Here is a 20,000-nt window from a genome sequence, read left to right on the forward strand (position 1 = left end):
AGTTTCTCTAAGAACCCGAAAAGTTGAGCTTCCAGACAGGCCTTTCATGATACCATTAAAGCGTGGAACTTTTGAGCAATCCTTCGTATATATATATATATATATATACATACATACATGCATACATGCATACAAACATGCATGCATACATACATACATACATACATACATACACATACATACATACATACATACATACATTACATACATACATACTTACATACACACACATACATACATACTACATACATACATACATACATACATACATACATACATACATACATACATACATACATACATACATACATACATACATACATACATACATACATACATACATACATACATACATACATACATACATACATACATACATACATACATACATACATACATACATACATTTCTTGGCGGTTTCTTGGTGTATAGGTTCCCCACGTGGACGGGACGCCGGTCCGTCACAGGTGAGCTGCAAGATGCAGGAGGAAAGAGTGAGAGAATGTTGTGGCGAAAGAGTCAGCAGAAGTTTCGCCATTACCATCTGCCGGAGCCGCGTGGATCTTAGGTGTTTTTGCTCATAAGCACACACATCGCCCGGTCTGAGATTCGAACCCGCGTTCCCTCGACCACAAGTCCGCTGCTCTAACCACTAGGCCATGTGCCTCCACACATATATACCTACGTTGGGGAGCAGAAAAGTTCCCGGCTTTGGGTAGAAAGAAAATACAGGAGGATCAATTAATTATGATTTTATTCAACATATTCCACTCTTAGACACACGTACTTATTATAGTGGTTCCTTCAGTTTCTCTAAGCCCTGAAAAAGAGCTCGGAAGGCAAGGCTTCCAATCAGGCCTTTCGCGATATCCCTGAAACCAGGAAGTTTTCAGTACCCTGTCGTATACATCACACAAAACATTCATCTTCCTCGAAACATATGCGACCTGTATGTACCTCGTTGACACAAGTTGATATTGTATTCATCATCATCATCATCATCATCATCGTTTAACGTCCGTTTTCCGCGCTAGCACGGGTTGGACGGTTTGACCGGGGTCTGGGAAGCCAGGGGCCCCTCCAGGCTCCAGTCTGATCTGGCAGAGTTTCTACGGCTGGATGCCCTTCCTAACGCCAACCACTCCGCGAGTGGAGTGGGTGCTTTTTACGTGCCACCTGCACATTTGCCGGGGGGTCCGGCATCGGTCACGATCTGTTCGAGCTTTTCTAGAGTTAAGTTGGGGGGGGGACCAGCTGAGAAAGGTTCCACCAGTGAAAATAGAGGGAGAGATAGTGGGGGGGTGCAGGCAATATAGGGAAGCACCAGTGGGGAAGGTTGGGGTAAGGAGGAACGATGACAGGGAAGGGTTAGTGCAGGTTCGTAAGAAATAAAAACGTAGGATATCACGAAGCGGGGAGGGGACTGGAAGGATTGAGGCAGTGACAAATTCAAAACAGGAGGTAACGTAAGATCAGTGGGGCGGTTGATGAGCTGCGGCGCTAGCAGCTTGTCTTGGTGGGGGGAAGGGGTAGTACACAGTGAAAGCATGTGAGGAGGAGGGGTAGGAGGAGGCATTTCTAATGTAATGAATTAAATGAAAGAAAACAATACAAATACTTGAAATTAAGTACCAGAACACTCCAAAAAATACATACAAATGAAAATAAAAGCTGTAAAAGTGAATACTTTACGGGAATTAGGTTTGTAAAAGAAATTCTACTTAATACTAAGAACAAAGCTGGTACCATTAGCACTCATTGTGGAGGCATGTGGCCTAGTGGTTAGAGCAGCGCACTCGCGGTCGAGGGATCGCGGGTTCGAATCTCAGACCGGACGATGTGTGTGTCTACGAGCAAAAACACCTAAGCTCCACGCGGTTCCGGCAGAAGGTAATGGCGAAACTTCTGCTGACTCTTTCGCCACAACTTTCTCTCACTTTTTCTTCCTGCGTCTTGCAGCTCACTTGCGACGGACCGGCGTCCCGTCCAGGTGGGGGGAACCTATACGCTAAGGGAACTGGGAAACCGGCCCTTATGAGACAGGCGTGGCTAGAGAGTGAACAAACAAAAAAGTGGCATTAGCCGCTCTAAGATTCAGTCTTGATTTTCATGTTTTTCGTGTTTCTATTCAAATATAACAATTACAGCGTGAAAGACTCCTATTAGCCATTCAAAACATGGGCCCGGTTTCCCGGTTTCTATGGCGTATGTGTCCCCCAGCTGGACGGGGCGCCAGTCCATCGCTGCGTTACTCATTTTTGCCAGCTGAGTGGACTGGAGCAACGTGAAATGAAGTGTTTTGCACAAGAACACAACGCGTCGCCCGGTCCAGGAATCGAAATCACAATCATACGATCATGATGCTGATACCCTAACCACTAAGCCACGTGCTTCCACAAGCTAATGCCACTCAACATCGATGAGCAACATTGATGCAATATGAAATGTTTTACTATGTGTATGTTGGTTTCTTTTCTTCTTTTCTATGATACAATCATTTGTGTTGAATGTCAAAAGCTATACATTACCTGGGATAATTTTCATCGAAAAATGGTTTCTGCAATATTCCAGCAGGGAAATCTAAAATGATAATAGTATATTGAACATTATTATTGTAAGATGCGGCAAGAAGGTAGAGTCGTTAACACACCGGAAAAAATGCTTAGCGGCCTTTCGTTCATCTTTACGTTCTGAGTTCAAATTCCGCCAAGTTCGACTTTGCCTTTCATCCTTTTGGGGGTCGATGAATTAAGTACCAGTGAAACACTGGGGTCGATGTAATTGACTAGTCTGCTCCCCACAAATTCCAGGCCTTGGGCTTTTAGTAGAAACGGCGAACTGGCAGAACCGTGAGCACGCCGGGAAAAATGCATAGCGGCACTTAGTCCGTCTTTACGTTCTGAGTTCAAATTCCGCTGAAATCAGCTTTGCTTTTCATCTTTTCTGGGTCGATGAAATAAGTACCAGTTACGCACTGGGGGGGGGGAGTCGATATAATCGACTTACCCACTGCCCTGAACTTACTAGCCATGTACCAAAATTTGAAACCAATATCATTATTGTGAGATGAGAGCATTATTTCCTCTCAGAAGGGCGCATTTTTTGTGCGTGCTTACGTTTTGTAATTAGCGCACAAAGGAAAAATAAATAAAATGCGCACACAATGTTTTCGAGATAAACTCCAGAAAGACAAAAAACTTACTTATTGTGTTTCTAGAAGGATCATAGAAGGCATTAACCATGGCTGAAGGGATGTCTGATCTGTAAAAGAAACAAAACAAATGTAATCTGACGCAAAGAAAATAACATCGTACAAAATTAACAGAAATCTTTGTTTCACTCATGATTTTAATTTAAAGAGTTAAACGCGATCGTTTTAACTCAACACTCCAACAAAAGATACAATTTTTACAATGATTTCCCTGCTTAGAGTGATAGAACAATTTTAACATAGTAGCGTCCCCAAAGTCCATCCCCTCATCACCGTGGTGGGGTCGCTGGCAACGGGAAGTGTCAGAGCTATGCCGTCGGGAACTTCGGTTCCTGGTAGGGCCACCCAAGGCGGATTGGTCTGACACCGAGTGGTATTAGGGCCACAACCCGGCAGATGGGGCTCTGGTGAAAATCCTAGGAGTGTCTGTTTCGGCAACCGGCAGCTCCTCGGTCGTTCTGTCCCTGCGTCTGCGGACAATCTGCGGCAAACAGGATGTCTCTACATGCGGGATTGTTGGGGATCGCTTGTGAAATTCCTATTCCCACGAAACTTCTTCCACTGCCATGGTTCGAGATGCCTCGAGGGTGGTAGAAGAAGCCGACTCAACCCGCCACAAGTACAAGTTTAACATGGTACCTATTTGCAGATAAATAAACTTGGCTATACCACATGGTGAAGGAATGTAAATCTTCTATTAACTCGGGTGTTTCTAATGCCTTTCTGAGTTGATGTGCTTTCTGTGACAAAGTCATCAAATCAGAATACACTTTATTTTCTTTTCGCGGTAACTTACCCTCAAGAGAAAGCATTCTGTACTTCTTCAATGTAACTTGAAACTTTTTTCTCTTGTTGTGTGGTGACTTGCTATAAAATTGGTTTCAAATGTTGACACAAGGCCAGTAATTTTGAAGAAGTGGGTAAGTCGATTACATTGACCCCAGTACTCAACTGGTACTTATTTTATCGATTTCGAAAGGATGAAAAGCGAAGTCGACCTCGGTGGGATTTGAACTCAGAACGTGAAGAGGGACGAAGCATTATGTCCGGCGTCCTAACGATTCTGCCAGCTTGTCATGACTTATGATATTAGCATTACTTGACATAGAGCTGTAATTCTTATTATAAGTATTAGGATGACGTTGAGTTGGCAGAATTGTTAGCATGCCGAGCGAAATACTTAACGGTTTTTCGTCTGCCGTTACGTTCTGAGTTCAAATTCCGCTGAGGTCGACTTTGCCTTTCATCCTTTCGGGGTCGTTTAAATAAGTACCAGTTACGCACTGGGGCCGATATAATCGACTTAATACCTATGTCTGTCCTTGTTTGTCCCCTCTGTGTTTAGCCCCTTGTGGGTAGTAAAGAAATAGGTATTTCGTCTGCCGCTACGTTCTGAGTGCAAATTCCGCCGAGGTCGACTTTGCCTTTCATCCTTTCGGGTTCGATTAAATAAGTACCAGTTACGCACTGGGGTCGATATAATCGACTTAATCCGTTTGTCTGTCCTTGTTTGTCCTCTCTGTGTTTAGCCCCTTGTGGGTAGTAAAGAAATAGGTATTTCGCCCGGCGCTACATTCTGAGTTCAAATTCCGCCGAGGTCGACTTTACCTTTCATCCTAAGATTCGGTGGGAAAATACAATTGTCACGAATTTAGATCGACCTTTTGGAAGCGAGGCCAGGTTCGTTCACAAAATACGTCACAAGGCTTTATAAAACAAATTAAGCTTATACTATCGGTAAAATCTCAAATATCAATTGAATTATACATTAGCGACAGAAGCAACTAACTTTTTAACCAGCAAACTTACAAACCACGACACCAGCGCCTGTTCTGTCACTATAAATCTATATGTCGTTGGCGAGGAGATGAATCGCTGCTACATCTAGCGGTTGAGTGCCCATCACTGACAAGACCAAACAAGGTCGAAATCCCGTGAGGTAGTGATCTCGGGGCTGAAGGTAGCAGGCATTTATCTCACTGCTAGTGATATAAATAAGAATGCACTCTGCGCCGAAAAGCCTTTATGAGAGTTTCTCTCATGGTAACTTCCACCGTATAACTTGTTCTAATAGAGCATCCATGTTTAAGGGAGGAGAAATATTAATACAATTGGCATCGCTTCGCGCCTCCTATGTTTGTGTTTCAGCATACACCTAGGCGAGAATATATCAGAATGTACGAAGTGGTACCAAAACGTTCCCGGCATAGTTTTGTAGCGCGCTAACAGATGGCAGCACACGGTTGCGTGCTCTGTGAGAGCTAGCAATGGCCTTCATGAGGAAGTGTGCTGAGTGATATGGCTGTGTTTACTTCGCAAATTGTGAAATTTGTGCTTTGGTGATAACGAGCATGCAGCAGTCTGCGATTTTTTCATGGACAGGAACGAAGAGCCAGCGTGTACTTTTGTGTTAATCTTGGGAAATCTACTACGGAGACAATATGCATTCTTTGGCAAGCTTACTGCGACGAGACAACGGGTCGTACTCAATTTTTCGAGTGGTACAGTGCTTGAAAAGTGGAAGAACATCCCTGGAAGAGGATGAGCCATCTGGAAAACCTGCCACGCGCGTCATTCTCGGAAATGTGGTATTGTGCATCGAGAATTTGTCCCCCAGGACCAGACCGTCGATCGAGAGTCCTGTGGCGACGTTTTGAAGCGTTTAGAGTGGGGGTGGTTTCGCGAAAACGACCGGATCTGTGGATCGCGAAGAATTGGAATCTTCACCGAACAGGCGTAGGAGTGGCTGTGTGGTAAGTAGCTTGCTTACGAACCACATAGTTCCGGGTTCGGTCCCACTGCGTGGCACCTTGGGCAAGTGTCTTCTACTATAGCCTCGGGCCGACCAAAGCCTTGTGAGTGGATTTGGTAGACGGAAACTCAAAGAAGCCCATTGTATATATGTGTGTACATATATATATATATATATATATATAATATATATATATATATATATATATATATGTATGTATGTATGTATGTATGTATGTATGTATGTATGTATGTATATATGTATGTATACATGTGTGCGTATGTAATGTATATATGTTTGTGTGTCTGTGTTTGTCCCCCCAACATCGCTTGACAACCGATGCTGGTGTGTTTACGTCCCCGTAACTTAACGGTTCGGTAAAATGGAACGATAGAATAAGTACTAGGCTTACAAAGAATAACTCCTGGGGTCGATTTGTTCGACTAAAGGCGGTGCTCCAGCATGGCCACAGTCAAACGACTGAAACAAGTAAAAGAGTAGAAAGAGTAAAAGAGTAAAAGAGAACTCTTCTCACTCGTGAGTTTTTCACCAAAAAACAACATGGCATCGCTTCCGCACCCACCCCATTCGCCAGATTTAGCACCTTGCGGGATTCCATTTCTTCTCCAAGATGAAAATGCAGCTCAAAGATCACCGTTGTCGAGATCCAAAACGAATCGCAGAAGGTCCTCAAATCACTTACGGAAAACGATTCTCAAGCCGAATTCCAAAAGTGGCAGGGAGCGATGGAACCGGTCAACTGCTGCTCGAGGTGACTATTTTGAAGGGGACGATATCAAAACTTAGGTAAATAAGTAATAATAAATCTCAGAGCGAGTTATAAACAGTAGCTACAACACATCGTGACGTATATTTGCCATTGAAATATGGCTAACCCCTAAGGGTGGATGCTACTGTAGTTTGTAGCCCCAGGAGACCACCGCCTCCAGCTGGCTATAGACACACTTTCTGTGCCCGATCAGTATTTGCAAAGGGAAGTCATCCTTCCCGTCTTCAACTTGACGTGATACACACGGACTAGAGTTTCTTAGTATTGACCCGTCATCGGCGTGTGACAATCACAGTTGTCGATGAGAAGTAGATTCCCTGCACAAATACTTATACCTTTTTCCAGTATCGATAGACACTGATATCGAAAAAGTGTAAATAACTTATTTCCTATTAAACATAACTAATCTGGGAACCATTTGATACCACTTCGTATACTTATTGATATAAAGTTTATAAAAAATATATAAGCGCAGGAGTGGCTGTGTGGTAAGTAGCTTGCTAACCAACCACATGGTTCCGGGTTCAGTCCCCATCTTGGGCAAGTGTATTCTGCTATAGCCCCGGGCCGACCAATGCCTTGTGAGTGAATTTGGTAGAAGGAAACTGAAAGAAGCCTGTCGTGTGTCTAGTATTAATTGTTTCTTGTTTTTTATATGTGGGTTTTTGTCTTGTTTTTAAGGGAAATGCAATATGACATGTAATAACATATTCATTTTGGTATTTGCCTTGTAATATGTGATTCTTGAAGTTTTCTAATATTGCATAGTGTATATGTATATCTTGGTTAGATACCTAGCTCTAGATAATGTAAGGCTATTGTGTAATATGTAATATATGAGAGCCTTTTATGAGTTTGGTTTGTTTAGGTTGAGAATCTAGGTTTTTTGTATGTGTTTATTTGGCAGGTTTATATTGTATATTTGGTCTTTCTTTGTACTCACCTTAATTTGTATCTTATGCTATTTACTAATAAACCTTTTCATTTACAAACATTTGGCTTTATAAATATTACCAGCCTTATATATTTAGTTTATATCTATAGTCTTCTGGATCTGTACTTTAAATTATCCTTCCATACATGTTTACTTTCATCAATATAATATATATATTCACTTTATTTTTTATTTTATTGTAATGGTATCTATCTCTGCATTTAGTCTTCTAATTATTTATTTGCTTATTTAAGTGTAGATTTATACATACATATCAAGTCATCTAATTTGTTATCTATTTATTTTTTACTTATTTATTTATACAAGTGTAGTTTTATACATACATATCTATCATTTATTTTTATTTTAATAATATATGAATACATATATACTGGTTTGTACTTATAATATGTGTGTAACCGTAATTATTCCTTCTTATTTATTTTATCACATTTTATCTTAAGTATTTATAATATATAAATTTTTTAAAATTTCTGTGATGTTCTCATATACGATTGCATTAGTACTTTCCCAATGTTGATATTATTTAATGCCTAATCTGGTATATTATGGCATTGAATTTATTAAGTAAAAAAGAGATATATTTATAATATATAAATTAATATATATTTTATAACTTAGCGTACTTGGAATCATAACAAACTTACGGTAAATCTAATAACCGGTATGTTTACTATGCAATAAACCGGTGTTATAAATTTTAAGTTACCCAATGAAATAGTATCTGACATCGTAACATAATGATATTTAAAAATATATATATCTTTAAAATAAATATTTTATGGAAATTCATGAGTGGATCTTTTTTGTTATTTGAGGCATAGTTATAATTTTGAAAGACTAAATGGCAGCATAGTTGCTCCCCTTTTTGTTTATCTATGTGCTAGTTGTTGCTTGTGGTTATGTATGTGTATAAGTATATGTGTGTGTGTATACATATAATTATGTATGTATGTGCGATTGATCTGTTGATGCGCGTGTGAATATTGGCGTTCCTTGTCTAACTAACCGTAAAATTTCTTTTGTGATTTAAATTTCAAACTACTAGCCAATCGAATTAATCTAAATAATCATTACCTAGTGATCAGAACTTCTAAACTCATAGTTATTTCGATCTTGAAAAGATGGACTTGGTGCAAACATAACTGTATCTATTATTATTATTATTATTATTATTATTAATATTAATAGTAATTTTTATTGACTTTTATAGCTTTATAATTTTATGAACTGAACCATGGTCTTAATTATTATTTTTCATCTCCCTATTAGCCAAATATGTATAATAACTGTGCTTATTAATATTAATATATACACTGATATATATTTTGTTTTATTTTGTTTTGTTTACCTTGCATTATTGTACCAATGAGTATTATATTATACAAGTGTAGCATTATGAAGTTTATGCATAAGTTTTTATATTTTACATTTTTATATTTTTATATTTATATGTATATGGAAAAATAATTTTTTCCCAATTATAACAAATTTAATTCTCTGAAGAGGCCGTGGGGCATCCTTGTTAATGCCTCATTTATACCTGCCTTTATGGCTTAAAGGTTAAATGAGGTATGACTGCCCTTGCTGCCGAAACAGCTGTCAGATTTGATTTAATTACATATTATATTTGAAATTTTATACTTATATCTCTTTGTCTATTTACATTTACTGTATATTTTGTATAATGCCTTTACTGATATGTAATGGTGTAATAAAGTATTGATTGGGTATCATCTGATAGTTGATGTTTTATTGATTTAAGTATGTTTCTCCATTTTCTAATTTTGTAGTATATATATATATATGTATATATATATATATATATATATATATATTATATATATATGTGTGTGTGTGTGTGTGTGTGTGTTTGTGTTTGTGTGTCTGTGTTTGTCCCCCTAACATTGCTTGACAACCGATTCTGTGTTTACGTCCCCGTCACTTAGCGGTTCGGCAAAAGAGAACGATAGAATAAATACTGGGCTTACAAAGGCGGTGCTCCAGCATGGCCGCAGTCAAATGACTGAAACAAGTAAAAGAGTAAAAAGTAAGAGTAAAGTTTATAAAAAAATATAATAGTGACTTACGAATTTCTAGGTCTGAGGTTACGTAAGCTATTAAATTGTAATGCTGAAGTCATCCGTCTGATATTTAACATAGACGTTAAAAAATCCGTTCCGGTTAAGTTCCCCTGAAAATGGAAAATGGTTATTTACTCTGTTAGATCATTTATTCATTCATTTATAAACCTATACATACATAAATACACCCATGCATGTATACGTATATGCGTACGTACATGCATAGAGATACGTATATGATATAGGCACACACACACACGCACACACACGCACGCACGCGCGCGCGCGCAGTTCGTGTGTCAAATCGCTAGCTTGAGGCGGTGGCCTCTTGGAGCTAATCAGCGACAGCTTTAGTCTTATATTTATAAGACTGCTATATTAGTATGGCGATAACTATTAATTTCCAGTAACGCTGCCGTAATCTCCTTTAGAGAGACTTAGTAATTTTAATATTTCTATTATATATATATATATATATATATATATATATATGCACACACACTCATAGACACGGGCACACACATACACGCACATATACATACATATATATATTTTTTATATATATATATATATATATATATATATATATATATATATATATATATAACGTAAGGGGGATCAGCCATCTGAATGTGGCTAGGGACAGGGCGGGGTGGTGGGGGTTTAACTGATGCATTTAGCCCCAGGCGATCACCACCACGCCCTGTCCCTAGCCACATTCAGATGGCTGATCCCCCTTACGTTATAGAGCAGTTACTGTTTATATCTCGCTCAGAGATTTATTATTGTTATATATATATATATATATTTCTATATATTGATTTTTGATCACAACTGCCCGGCGAACGGGATCGTGAAACTCTGAGTATCAGTTTTTTGTGATATTTTTGTGATTTTTTTTTTTTTTGCAGTTTTAATCATAAAGCATAATACTCTACCTCCGGTATTCGGGGACTATTTCTTCCCACCTTATTTTACATTTATGTGCTTACTCGAGTATATATATATACACATACACACACACACACGCACACACACGCACACACACACACACACGCACACACACACACACACGCACACACACACACATATATATATATATATATGTGTGTGTGTGTGTGTGTGTGTGTGTGTAAATATAATATGTGACAATTATTTGGTAGCCATGATAAAACTCCGAGTTTCGGATGTCGAGGGGGAAATCCACGTCAGCATCTCTTCAGTTTATCGGGCCATCGAAAAAAATGCTATGAAAATGACTGTTAAAACAAAGGGAAATTACTGCATGATTGACCGTTATTAAGACAAAAGAGCTATTAGAATGACCGCTAAGCAAGGGGAGGGAGTAAAGGTAAGGGAGTAAAAATGTTCATAGTAATCGCGTAAGCCCGCATGTCCATACATACACATGCGCGCCCGCACACCCACGTATATGTGCCTATATGTATATACTCATCCACCCTCACTTGAAACACGCACGCTCACCCACACATTCGTCAAAAAATATATACATACCCGCATACACGCTCGCACACACACACACACACGCACAAAAAAGGTTCATACACACGTCTATATATGTACATGCACAAGAAAAAAAACAGGGCTAAAGGCAAAATACAGAAAGATATGTAAAAAAAGTCTAAAAAAGCAATAAGAGTAAAACACGTCTATATACGCACATGTCTATATACACACACACGTATATACACGCACATAGCCGCACACGCACACACACATCCACACGCGCACACAAAAAGTTCCATATACACGTCTATATACGCACAGGAAAAATGCAGGGTTGAATGTAGAATACAGAAAAATTATGTGTAAAAAAATATATGAGCAATAAAACTATAATACAATATCTCTATATTACGTTTATATATTTGTTGTGCAAGATTTTTTATGTGAAATCGTGTGTTGAAACAGATATTGTTGTATTTCGGAATGGTCATTTTGCCAGTTTAGCCAATAAAAACACACGCACTATATATTTGGTGTTATTTTGCTTCATTGTTATTTATTTTTTACATTAATCTTAATCTTATTTCGGCCAGAGTTCTTTCGTCACACTCCTGTGACCGCATCAGTGGTCCTTTGCTTTCTTCTTTCTTATTTGTGTCTCTCCTTACTAACCGTCAGCCATTTTGTATTTCTATGAGACACATACAATAGAAATACAAAATGGTTGACGGTTAGTAAGGAGAGACACAAATAAGAAAGAAGAAAGCAAAGGACCCCTGATGCGGTCACAGGAATGTGACGAAAGAACTCTGGCCGAAATAAGATTAAGATTAATGTACAAAATAAATAACACTGAAGCAAAGTAACACCAAATATATAGTGCGTGTGTTTTTATTGGCTAAACTGGCAAAATGATCATTCCGAAATACAACAATATCTCTATAAGTATGTTTTAAAATATATTAAAAATATATAAGAAATATAAGTAAAAAGTATAAAGAGATAAAAAAACTTGTGTGGACTCAAAATAGAAAGCAAGTCATATGTGTAATCTCGTGGGGTGGGAACCAAAAACGTAATAAATATTTAGCCACATATGGACATGATCCGAAAAGTTCAGTTCTTGAATTTAGACATGTGGCGGGGTCTAAGCTGCTTTTCCAGATGAGCAATATTTCCATATCATAAAGACCGCACTGTTCACTGCCGTTGATGTAGGGCTTACACTTGGCTAAGATCTTCCAATGGATGTTGTAACTGACAGTTTTATCTTTTAAGGACCATATGTGACTAATTTTAAAAATATAATCGCACACAACACATAAAAACCACAATATGAAACCAGCTGTTCATGCAGGGATAAAAATTTGTGCCCGCTAAGCTGCATGTCCGAGACCATCATTTATGAAGCCACCGTGGACTTTATATCCACTAAGGACACGTTCTCGACGAAGAAATACGTGAGCCTTACAGAGGGTAATTTCAAGATCAGGTTCAATAACCACAGCTTGAGATTCAGGTACTGGGATAAAAGGAAAACGATCAAATTATCAAGTCACATATGGTCTTTAAAAGATAAAGGTGTCAGTTACCCAAAATTTGCAAACTTTAAAAACTTAACTTTTTATTTCATTTTCATAATTAGCATACAAAACTAAATCGGCATAACCAGATTTCAAAAACAATTGAAACAAAATTGAAAATATACGAAATCTGTAACAATAACCGAAAAGATCCTGACAGCATAGAGAAGGATTTAGCTGCCATTTCTAATATAAAGAGTGAAAGCGTAGAGGCTTCTCTGTTAGCATTAACAAAAGAAAATATTTATTGTGCAAGGAACCTACCACGTCAGGAAATAAGGGCATTTTATTGATGGTAGCGGAATATCCAATAAAATCGAGGACGGCAGCTGCCTGCAATGACAAAATATTGTACCAATTATTTCATAGAAAACACATTGATTCGAAATTCGGTTTTAATATATTTACTCTTGATGTATATATCGAAGTAGGTCACTTTTGAGTGCTACTGGTAACATGTAACCCAGTAGAACCTGTTGCATGGTCGGGTCGTCGGCGACTAAACCGGCAACCCCACCAAGCTTGCTTGGTGAGGAGGGTGTTTATTGGACAACCTGCGGGATGAAAAACAAAACCCGTCAAAGGGCGGAGGAACTCTTGAGAGTAAACGGCCATCCAATAAATGTCTTAAGGCTGTATCATGTGCGGGGACATAAAAATAATCGGGCTGTATACTCGATCGCGTAGTTAAACCATTGGGAGTGAAGGACTCCTAGCCTTTGTTAGGGCATCCTTCTAGGAGAAGGTAACTCAGGTAACTGGGATAACTCCGACATAAAACCTACGGCTCAGTGGTTACCGATGATGTTGACTTGTTCTTCTTTTCGGATTATGGCTGCTGTTGTTTAGTGAGTGGGATTGACTCAGTGCACAGCCTTTCCTCACTTAAAAAAATATCTTCTTGCACAGGCATTGCACGATAATTACATTGATTAAGCTTCGTGCAATGGCCATACTCGATAACGAGGGGGCAGCCACCATATATCGAAGTACGGTGGGTACGAATTCAGTAGGCAAAAATATGCCGGTAAATTGGATGATGCGAGCAATTATTTGTCAAACAATACATATACGTCGTTTATGGATGTAGCAAAATTTTTTGTGAGTAAGCAAAATCGCAATTTCGAGCGACGAAAATTTTGAAGCCGTATTGAAAATAATTAAGCATAGTTGACGGTCTTTGTGTGTTTCTGAAAGCATAACTTATGACTCCCACGCTGAGATCGATCGATCGAAAGATAGATAGATAGATAGATAGATAGATAGATAGATAGATAGATAGATAGATAGATAGATAGATAGATAGATAGATAGATAGATAGATAGATAGACAAAGAGACAGACAGACAGAGAGGCAGACAGATAAAGACAGACAGATACACAGAGAGATAGATAGACAGGCAGATAGACAAACAGATAGACAGACAAGTAGGCAGATATATAGATACATACATACATAGACAGATAGATAGACAGAAAAACAGACAGACAAACAGGCAGAGAGATAGTTGGATAAAGACAGACAGACAGATAGCAAGATAGATAGATAGATAGATAGATAGATAGATAGATAGATAGATATGTTTCTTTATTAGCCACACAGGGCTGCACACAGATAGAACAAATTACAAGGTAGAGCTTTTCTTTTGAAGGTATTAAAAAAAAAAAAAATAGGAAGGGGGAGGTTCGATCAAAAGGGATCGTAAAAGGAGAGAAAGAGGACAAAAAAACGGGGGGTTAAAAAAAAAAAAAAAGGGGGGGGGGAGAGGGAAAAAAATTGATCAATAGGGATCGTTATCACAGAAATGTCAATATGAAGTGTAAAGGGGAGGACAGGTGAGGTTTACCCGTGGAAAGAAAAGCCTACGGAAAAGACCACGGTAACCTCGGTCAATGATGTCACATTTTATATTTCTTTTTTTTTTTTTTTTTTTGCAAATAAGCAACTCTCTGTTTTCGATTTCTGGGTTCATAGGACTATGCTCAAGGTGGCTTCGTCATTCATACGTGCCATTCTTGCTACATTCACCCATCTTTTTTTAAAACATTCGCTAGACAAAACTTGCCTCTCTACTCTCACTTTCCTTTTCAAGTGGTACTTGAAGAAGTTGATGAGAGATTGACCAGAGAGGAAAGTGTTTGTCTCCAATCCTTTCAGACGCGTCCACCAGATACATTCTTTCGCCATAGCCACAAGGATGATGAAAATAGCTCTTCCTTCCCGTTTGAAGGAAGGAGGCGTGACAATATTGACGATAGACTCAGCTGATAAACCGACTCGTCCCACACGTGACAGCAGTTGTTCGACATAAGCCCACAGGTCGGAAATTGTTGGACACTGAACGAGTGCGTGCAGAACGGTTTCGTCGCTCTGACCGCATCTCGGGCAGGTCGGCCCCGTGTTTCTCGAGCCGTGTCTGTAGAGCTTATCCCGAACGGGTAGCGCTTCTCGGTAGCACTGCCAGGCCAGGGATCTCTGGAAGTTGTCCATGGGCCCTGGCCCGAAAGTCGTCCCGAACAGGCGGGTCAGGTACTCCTCGTCGACGTCCAGGTTCGCCACGAGCTCGTCGTCGTACCTCCCCTCCACTAAACCCCTATAGAATGCTTTGGTTGTGTTGAAGTCACTTAAGGTCGACCCAGGACGGCAGAGTTGCTTGAGAGCAACGCGACACTCGCGGTGCCATTCGCCCTTCCTCGGCCTCTTTTTGATCCACGACTGCAGTTCGGTCATGGAGACGAGCTGCGGGAAAGCGTGCCTCACAAACGGTGACCACACCTGTTCACCGTCGTCTACATAGAGCCAGAGATGTCGCAGTCTCAGCGCGTGTCTGCGCATCATCAACCACGGCATGCCCAGCCCTCCTAGATAGATAGACAGACAGATAGATAGATAGATAGATAGATAGATAGATAGATAGATAGATAGATAGATAGATAGATAGATAGATAGATAGACAGACAGACGGATGGATAGACAGACAGACAGGCATGCACGCAGTCAGACAGACCGAGAGTTAGAGAGACAGACAGACAGTCAGACAGATAGATAGATAGAGGGAGAGAGTGATACAGAGAGATACAGAGAGAGAAAGACAGACAGACAGATAGAGAGAGAGATGCAGATATATCTGGGACCATCCCTCTGTCTGTCCTTGTTTGTCCCCTCTGTGTTTAGCCCCTTGTGGGTAGTAAAGAAATATATATCTGGGACCATTTATCTGCGATGACCTCAGCCGCATCAAGCATGCGCATGAAGCAACACGCAAGCAAGTTGATGACGATGTGGACGATATTTTCCACACTGGTGTAGAAGAGAAAGCTACCCACAGATTTTATTCGATTTACGAAATTCAAAACGTTTCAGCGCGTAGGGGCAAATAAGGGTTTCGAATTTTGACACAAGGCCAGCAATTTTGGGGGAAAGGTAAATTGATTACATCGACCCTAACTGGTACCTGATTTATCGATTTCGAAAGGCTGAAACGCAAAATTGGCATCGGCAGAATTTGAACTCAGAACGTAAAGACGGCGGCCGCTAAGCATTTAGTCCAGCACGCTAACGATTCTTATTTCTTTATTGCCCACAAGGGGCTAAACACAGAGGGGACAAACAAGGACAGACAAAGGGATTAAGTCGATTACATCAACCCCAGTGCGTAACTGGTACTTATGTAATCGACCCCGATGGGATGAAAGGCAAAGTCGACCTCGGCGGAATTTGAACTCAGAACGTAGCGGCAGACGAAATATCTGTTTCTTTATTACCCACAAGGGGCTAAACATAGAGGGGACAAACAAGGACAGACATAGATAATAAGTCGATTATATCAACCTCAGTGCGTAACTGGTACTTAATTTATCGACCCCGAAAGGATGAAAGGCAAAGTCGACCTCGGCGGAATTTGAACTCAGAACGTAACGACAAACGAAATAGTTATTTCTTTACTACCCACAAGGGGCTAAGCACAGGGGACGAACAAGGACAGACAAACGGATTAAGTCGATTACATCGACTCCAGTGCGTAACTGGTACTTAATTTATCAACCCCGAAAGGATGAAAGGCAAAGTCGACCTCGGCGGAATTTAAACTCAGAACGTAACGACAGACGAAATAGCTATTTCTTTACTACCCCCAAGGGGCTAAATACAGAGGGGACAAACAAGGACAGACAAACGGATTAAGTCGATTACATCGACCCCAGTGCGTAACTGGTACTTAATTTATCGACCCCGAAAGAATGGAAGACAAAGTCGACCTCGGCGGAATTTGAACTCAGAACGTAGCGGCAGACGAAATACGGCTACGCATTTCGCCCGGCGTGCTAACGTTTCTGCCAGCTCGCTGCCTTAAAAATGATTATAATATGAAGACGAAGAGTGATTTTGAAAAGTTTTGAAAAATTTTTTAAATAACTTGTCTAACCTTCTTTTTAGCAGCATCCTTTGTGGTTTCATCCATCCAATCAGAACCACTGAATATATGCAACATGGACTGACGTATATCTTCCACTAATTTCGCAACCTAGAAAACAAATTTGAAACATCAAATATATATTTCTTTATTGCCCACAAGGGGGCTAAACACAGAGGGAACAAACAAGGACAGACAAAGGGATTAAGTCGATTACATCGACCCCAGTGTGAAACTGGAACTTTATTTATCGACCCCGAAAGGATGAAAGGCAAAGTCGACCTCGCCGGAATTTGAACTCTGAACGTAACGGCAGACGAAATACCGCTAAGCATTTCGCCCGGCGTGCTAACGTTTCTGCCAGCTCGCCGCCTTTTGAAACATCAAATATAGACTGATTATTTTATTAGTTTCAGACTTTCGACAACGGAGTTGTTTGTTTTGTTTTGTTTTTTTCTTTTTCTCTCTCAGTCTCTCTCTCTCTCTCTCTCTCTCTCTCTCTCTCTCTCTCTCTCTATCTATCTATCTATCTATCTCTCTCTCTCTCTCTCTCTCTCTCTCTCTCTCTCTCTCTCCGATGCGTATTACATCGATCTCTGTTTATGAATTAGTTTAATACAAGTTCGCCTCTGCGTAAAGAGACGTTAAGCGGACACAAAGGTGACACTAGGTATTTCTGTTCAATGCACCGATTTATTAGCATAGCCACTCGCACTCACACAGAAACACATACACACACACACACACTCACACACAGATACACAAACGTATGTAATGTATATATATATAGATAGATAGATAGAGAGATAGATAAATAGATAGATAATGGCATGTGTACGTGGATCTATACATGCTTACTTATATATATCCTCAGTGAAGGAGCATTAATCAGAGTGTTGTACTCATGATCGCAAGATCGCGGTCTCGATCCCCAGACCGAGCAGTAAATTGTCCTTGAGCACAGTTTGCTTAGTAGTTGCTGTAATTTTAAAACCTGTGCTGTTGAACAAGGTTATGGGGTTTTCCTAAATTTATCTAGAATATGACCACCACTCCGCATGGTATTTCTAAGTCATCACCTAAGTATAAACTTTTAACTGTGGCGGCATTCACCGGGGGTGAATTGAGCCGCCTCCGGCCAACGAGTTCCCCACATCCCTCACAAATGCTGACCACATTCGACGATCGGCCCTAACGTTCCAGTAGGCAAAGTAATGTTTCTACCTGTGGCCCCAAAATCCATATTGCAAATTTGATAAATGCTCTTCTGGGATAGCGCGGAAGCCGTTGCCGAAGTCATCAGTTGTTAGTGAGATGTGGAGTTCATGTTCGGAGTTTTAACGGGAATACAAGTTTATATGTGGTTCCCGGTCACATCCATACACACTTTGGGATAGTGTGATCCGTAGCAGCTGTTCTTGCTCTCGATTGTTGACCGCGGCAGTGGATTCGTCGATCAAGTCAGAGCTCATTATCGGAGCAGACACAACCTGGTTTAGTCTAAGTATAAACCTATGTTATAGTTTGGCTCTTGGTATACTCTTTTACTCTTTTATTTGTTTCAGTCATTTGACTGTGGCCAGGCTTTGGCCGGCCCGAGGCTATAGTAGAAGACACTTGCCCAAGGTGCCACGCAGTGGGAATGAACCCAGAACCATGTGGTTGGTAAGCAAGCTACTTACCACACAGCCACTCCTACGCCTGTTCGGTGAAGATTCCAATTCTTCGCGATCCACAGATCCGGTCGTTTTTATCGAAACTAGCCCCACTCCAAACGATTCAAAACATCGCCACAGGACTCTCGAACGACGGTCTGGTCCTACGCCTATCGTGCATTCTGGGACCTATTAGTTCGCATATATCAACACCACCTTAGGAGCCCTTTAAGAAGTCACCGGTTCAGATTTTTTGCCGACGCTGACTCTTTCTCAAACAGTAAGGTTTCAAATGCATGTTTGGTTATCTTAGTAACTGTTTCATCAAACGTATTGCCTGGTGAACTCAATTGGTTTGACCAGCAAACGTTTTGATACCGAGGCGTAGATATCCACAATACCCAATGTCTAACTGTGTGAACTTTGAGTTAAACATATTCCTTATACCTATTTCTTTACTACCCACAAGGGGCTAAACATAGAGGGGACAAACAAGGACAGACAAACGGATTAAGTCAATTACATCGACTCCAGTGCGTAACTGGTACTTAATTCATCGACCCCGAAAGGATGAAAGGCAAAGTCGACCTCGGCGGAATTTGAACTCAGAACGTAACGGCGGACGAAATACCTATTTCTTTACTACCCACAAGGGGCTAAATACAGAGGGGACAAACAAGGACAGACAAACGGATTAAGTCAATTACATCGACTCCAGTGCGTAACTGGTACTTAATTCATCGACCCCGAAAGGATGAAAGGCAAAGTCGACCTCGGCGGAATTTGAACTCAGAACGTAACGGCGGACGAAATACCTATTTCTTTACTACCCACAAGGGTCTAAACACAGAGGGGACAAACAAGGACAGACAAACGGATTAAGTCAATTACATCGACTCCAGTGCGTAACTGGTACTTAATTTATCGACGCCGAAAGGATGAAAAGCAAAGTCGACCTCGGCGGAATTTAGACTCAGAACGTAACGGCGGACGAAATACGGCTACGCATTTCGCCCGGCGTGCTAACGTTTCTGCCAGCTCGCTGCCTTATAAAAGAAAGCGAACGAGGGCTCGTCCCGGATTCGAACCCG

The 20,000-nt window shown here is 40.4% G+C and overlaps 1 protein-coding gene across 1 annotated transcript in view; it reads right to left on the reverse strand.

Moving 5' to 3' along the window:
• LOC115228032 (neprilysin-11-like) overlaps nt 1–20,000 on the reverse strand; it is a 27,722-nt gene that overhangs the window by 2,979 nt on the left and 4,743 nt on the right. Inside the window, exons 2-6 of the mRNA XM_029798704.2 lie at nt 17,267–17,365; nt 13,107–13,175; nt 9,799–9,902; nt 3,203–3,261; nt 2,529–2,580 (exon numbers count right to left, since the gene is read on the reverse strand). Of these exons, the coding sequence (XP_029654564.2) occupies nt 2,529–2,580; nt 3,203–3,261; nt 9,799–9,902; nt 13,107–13,175; nt 17,267–17,332 (350 nt within the window). The 5' untranslated portion in view covers nt 17,333–17,365. The remainder of the gene's footprint in view (nt 1–2,528; nt 2,581–3,202; nt 3,262–9,798; nt 9,903–13,106; nt 13,176–17,266; nt 17,366–20,000) is intronic.

This window comes from Octopus sinensis, unplaced genomic scaffold (assembly GCF_006345805.1).
Source record: "Octopus sinensis unplaced genomic scaffold, ASM634580v1 Contig09225, whole genome shotgun sequence".
Classification (NCBI taxonomy): domain Eukaryota; kingdom Metazoa; phylum Mollusca; class Cephalopoda; order Octopoda; family Octopodidae; genus Octopus; species Octopus sinensis.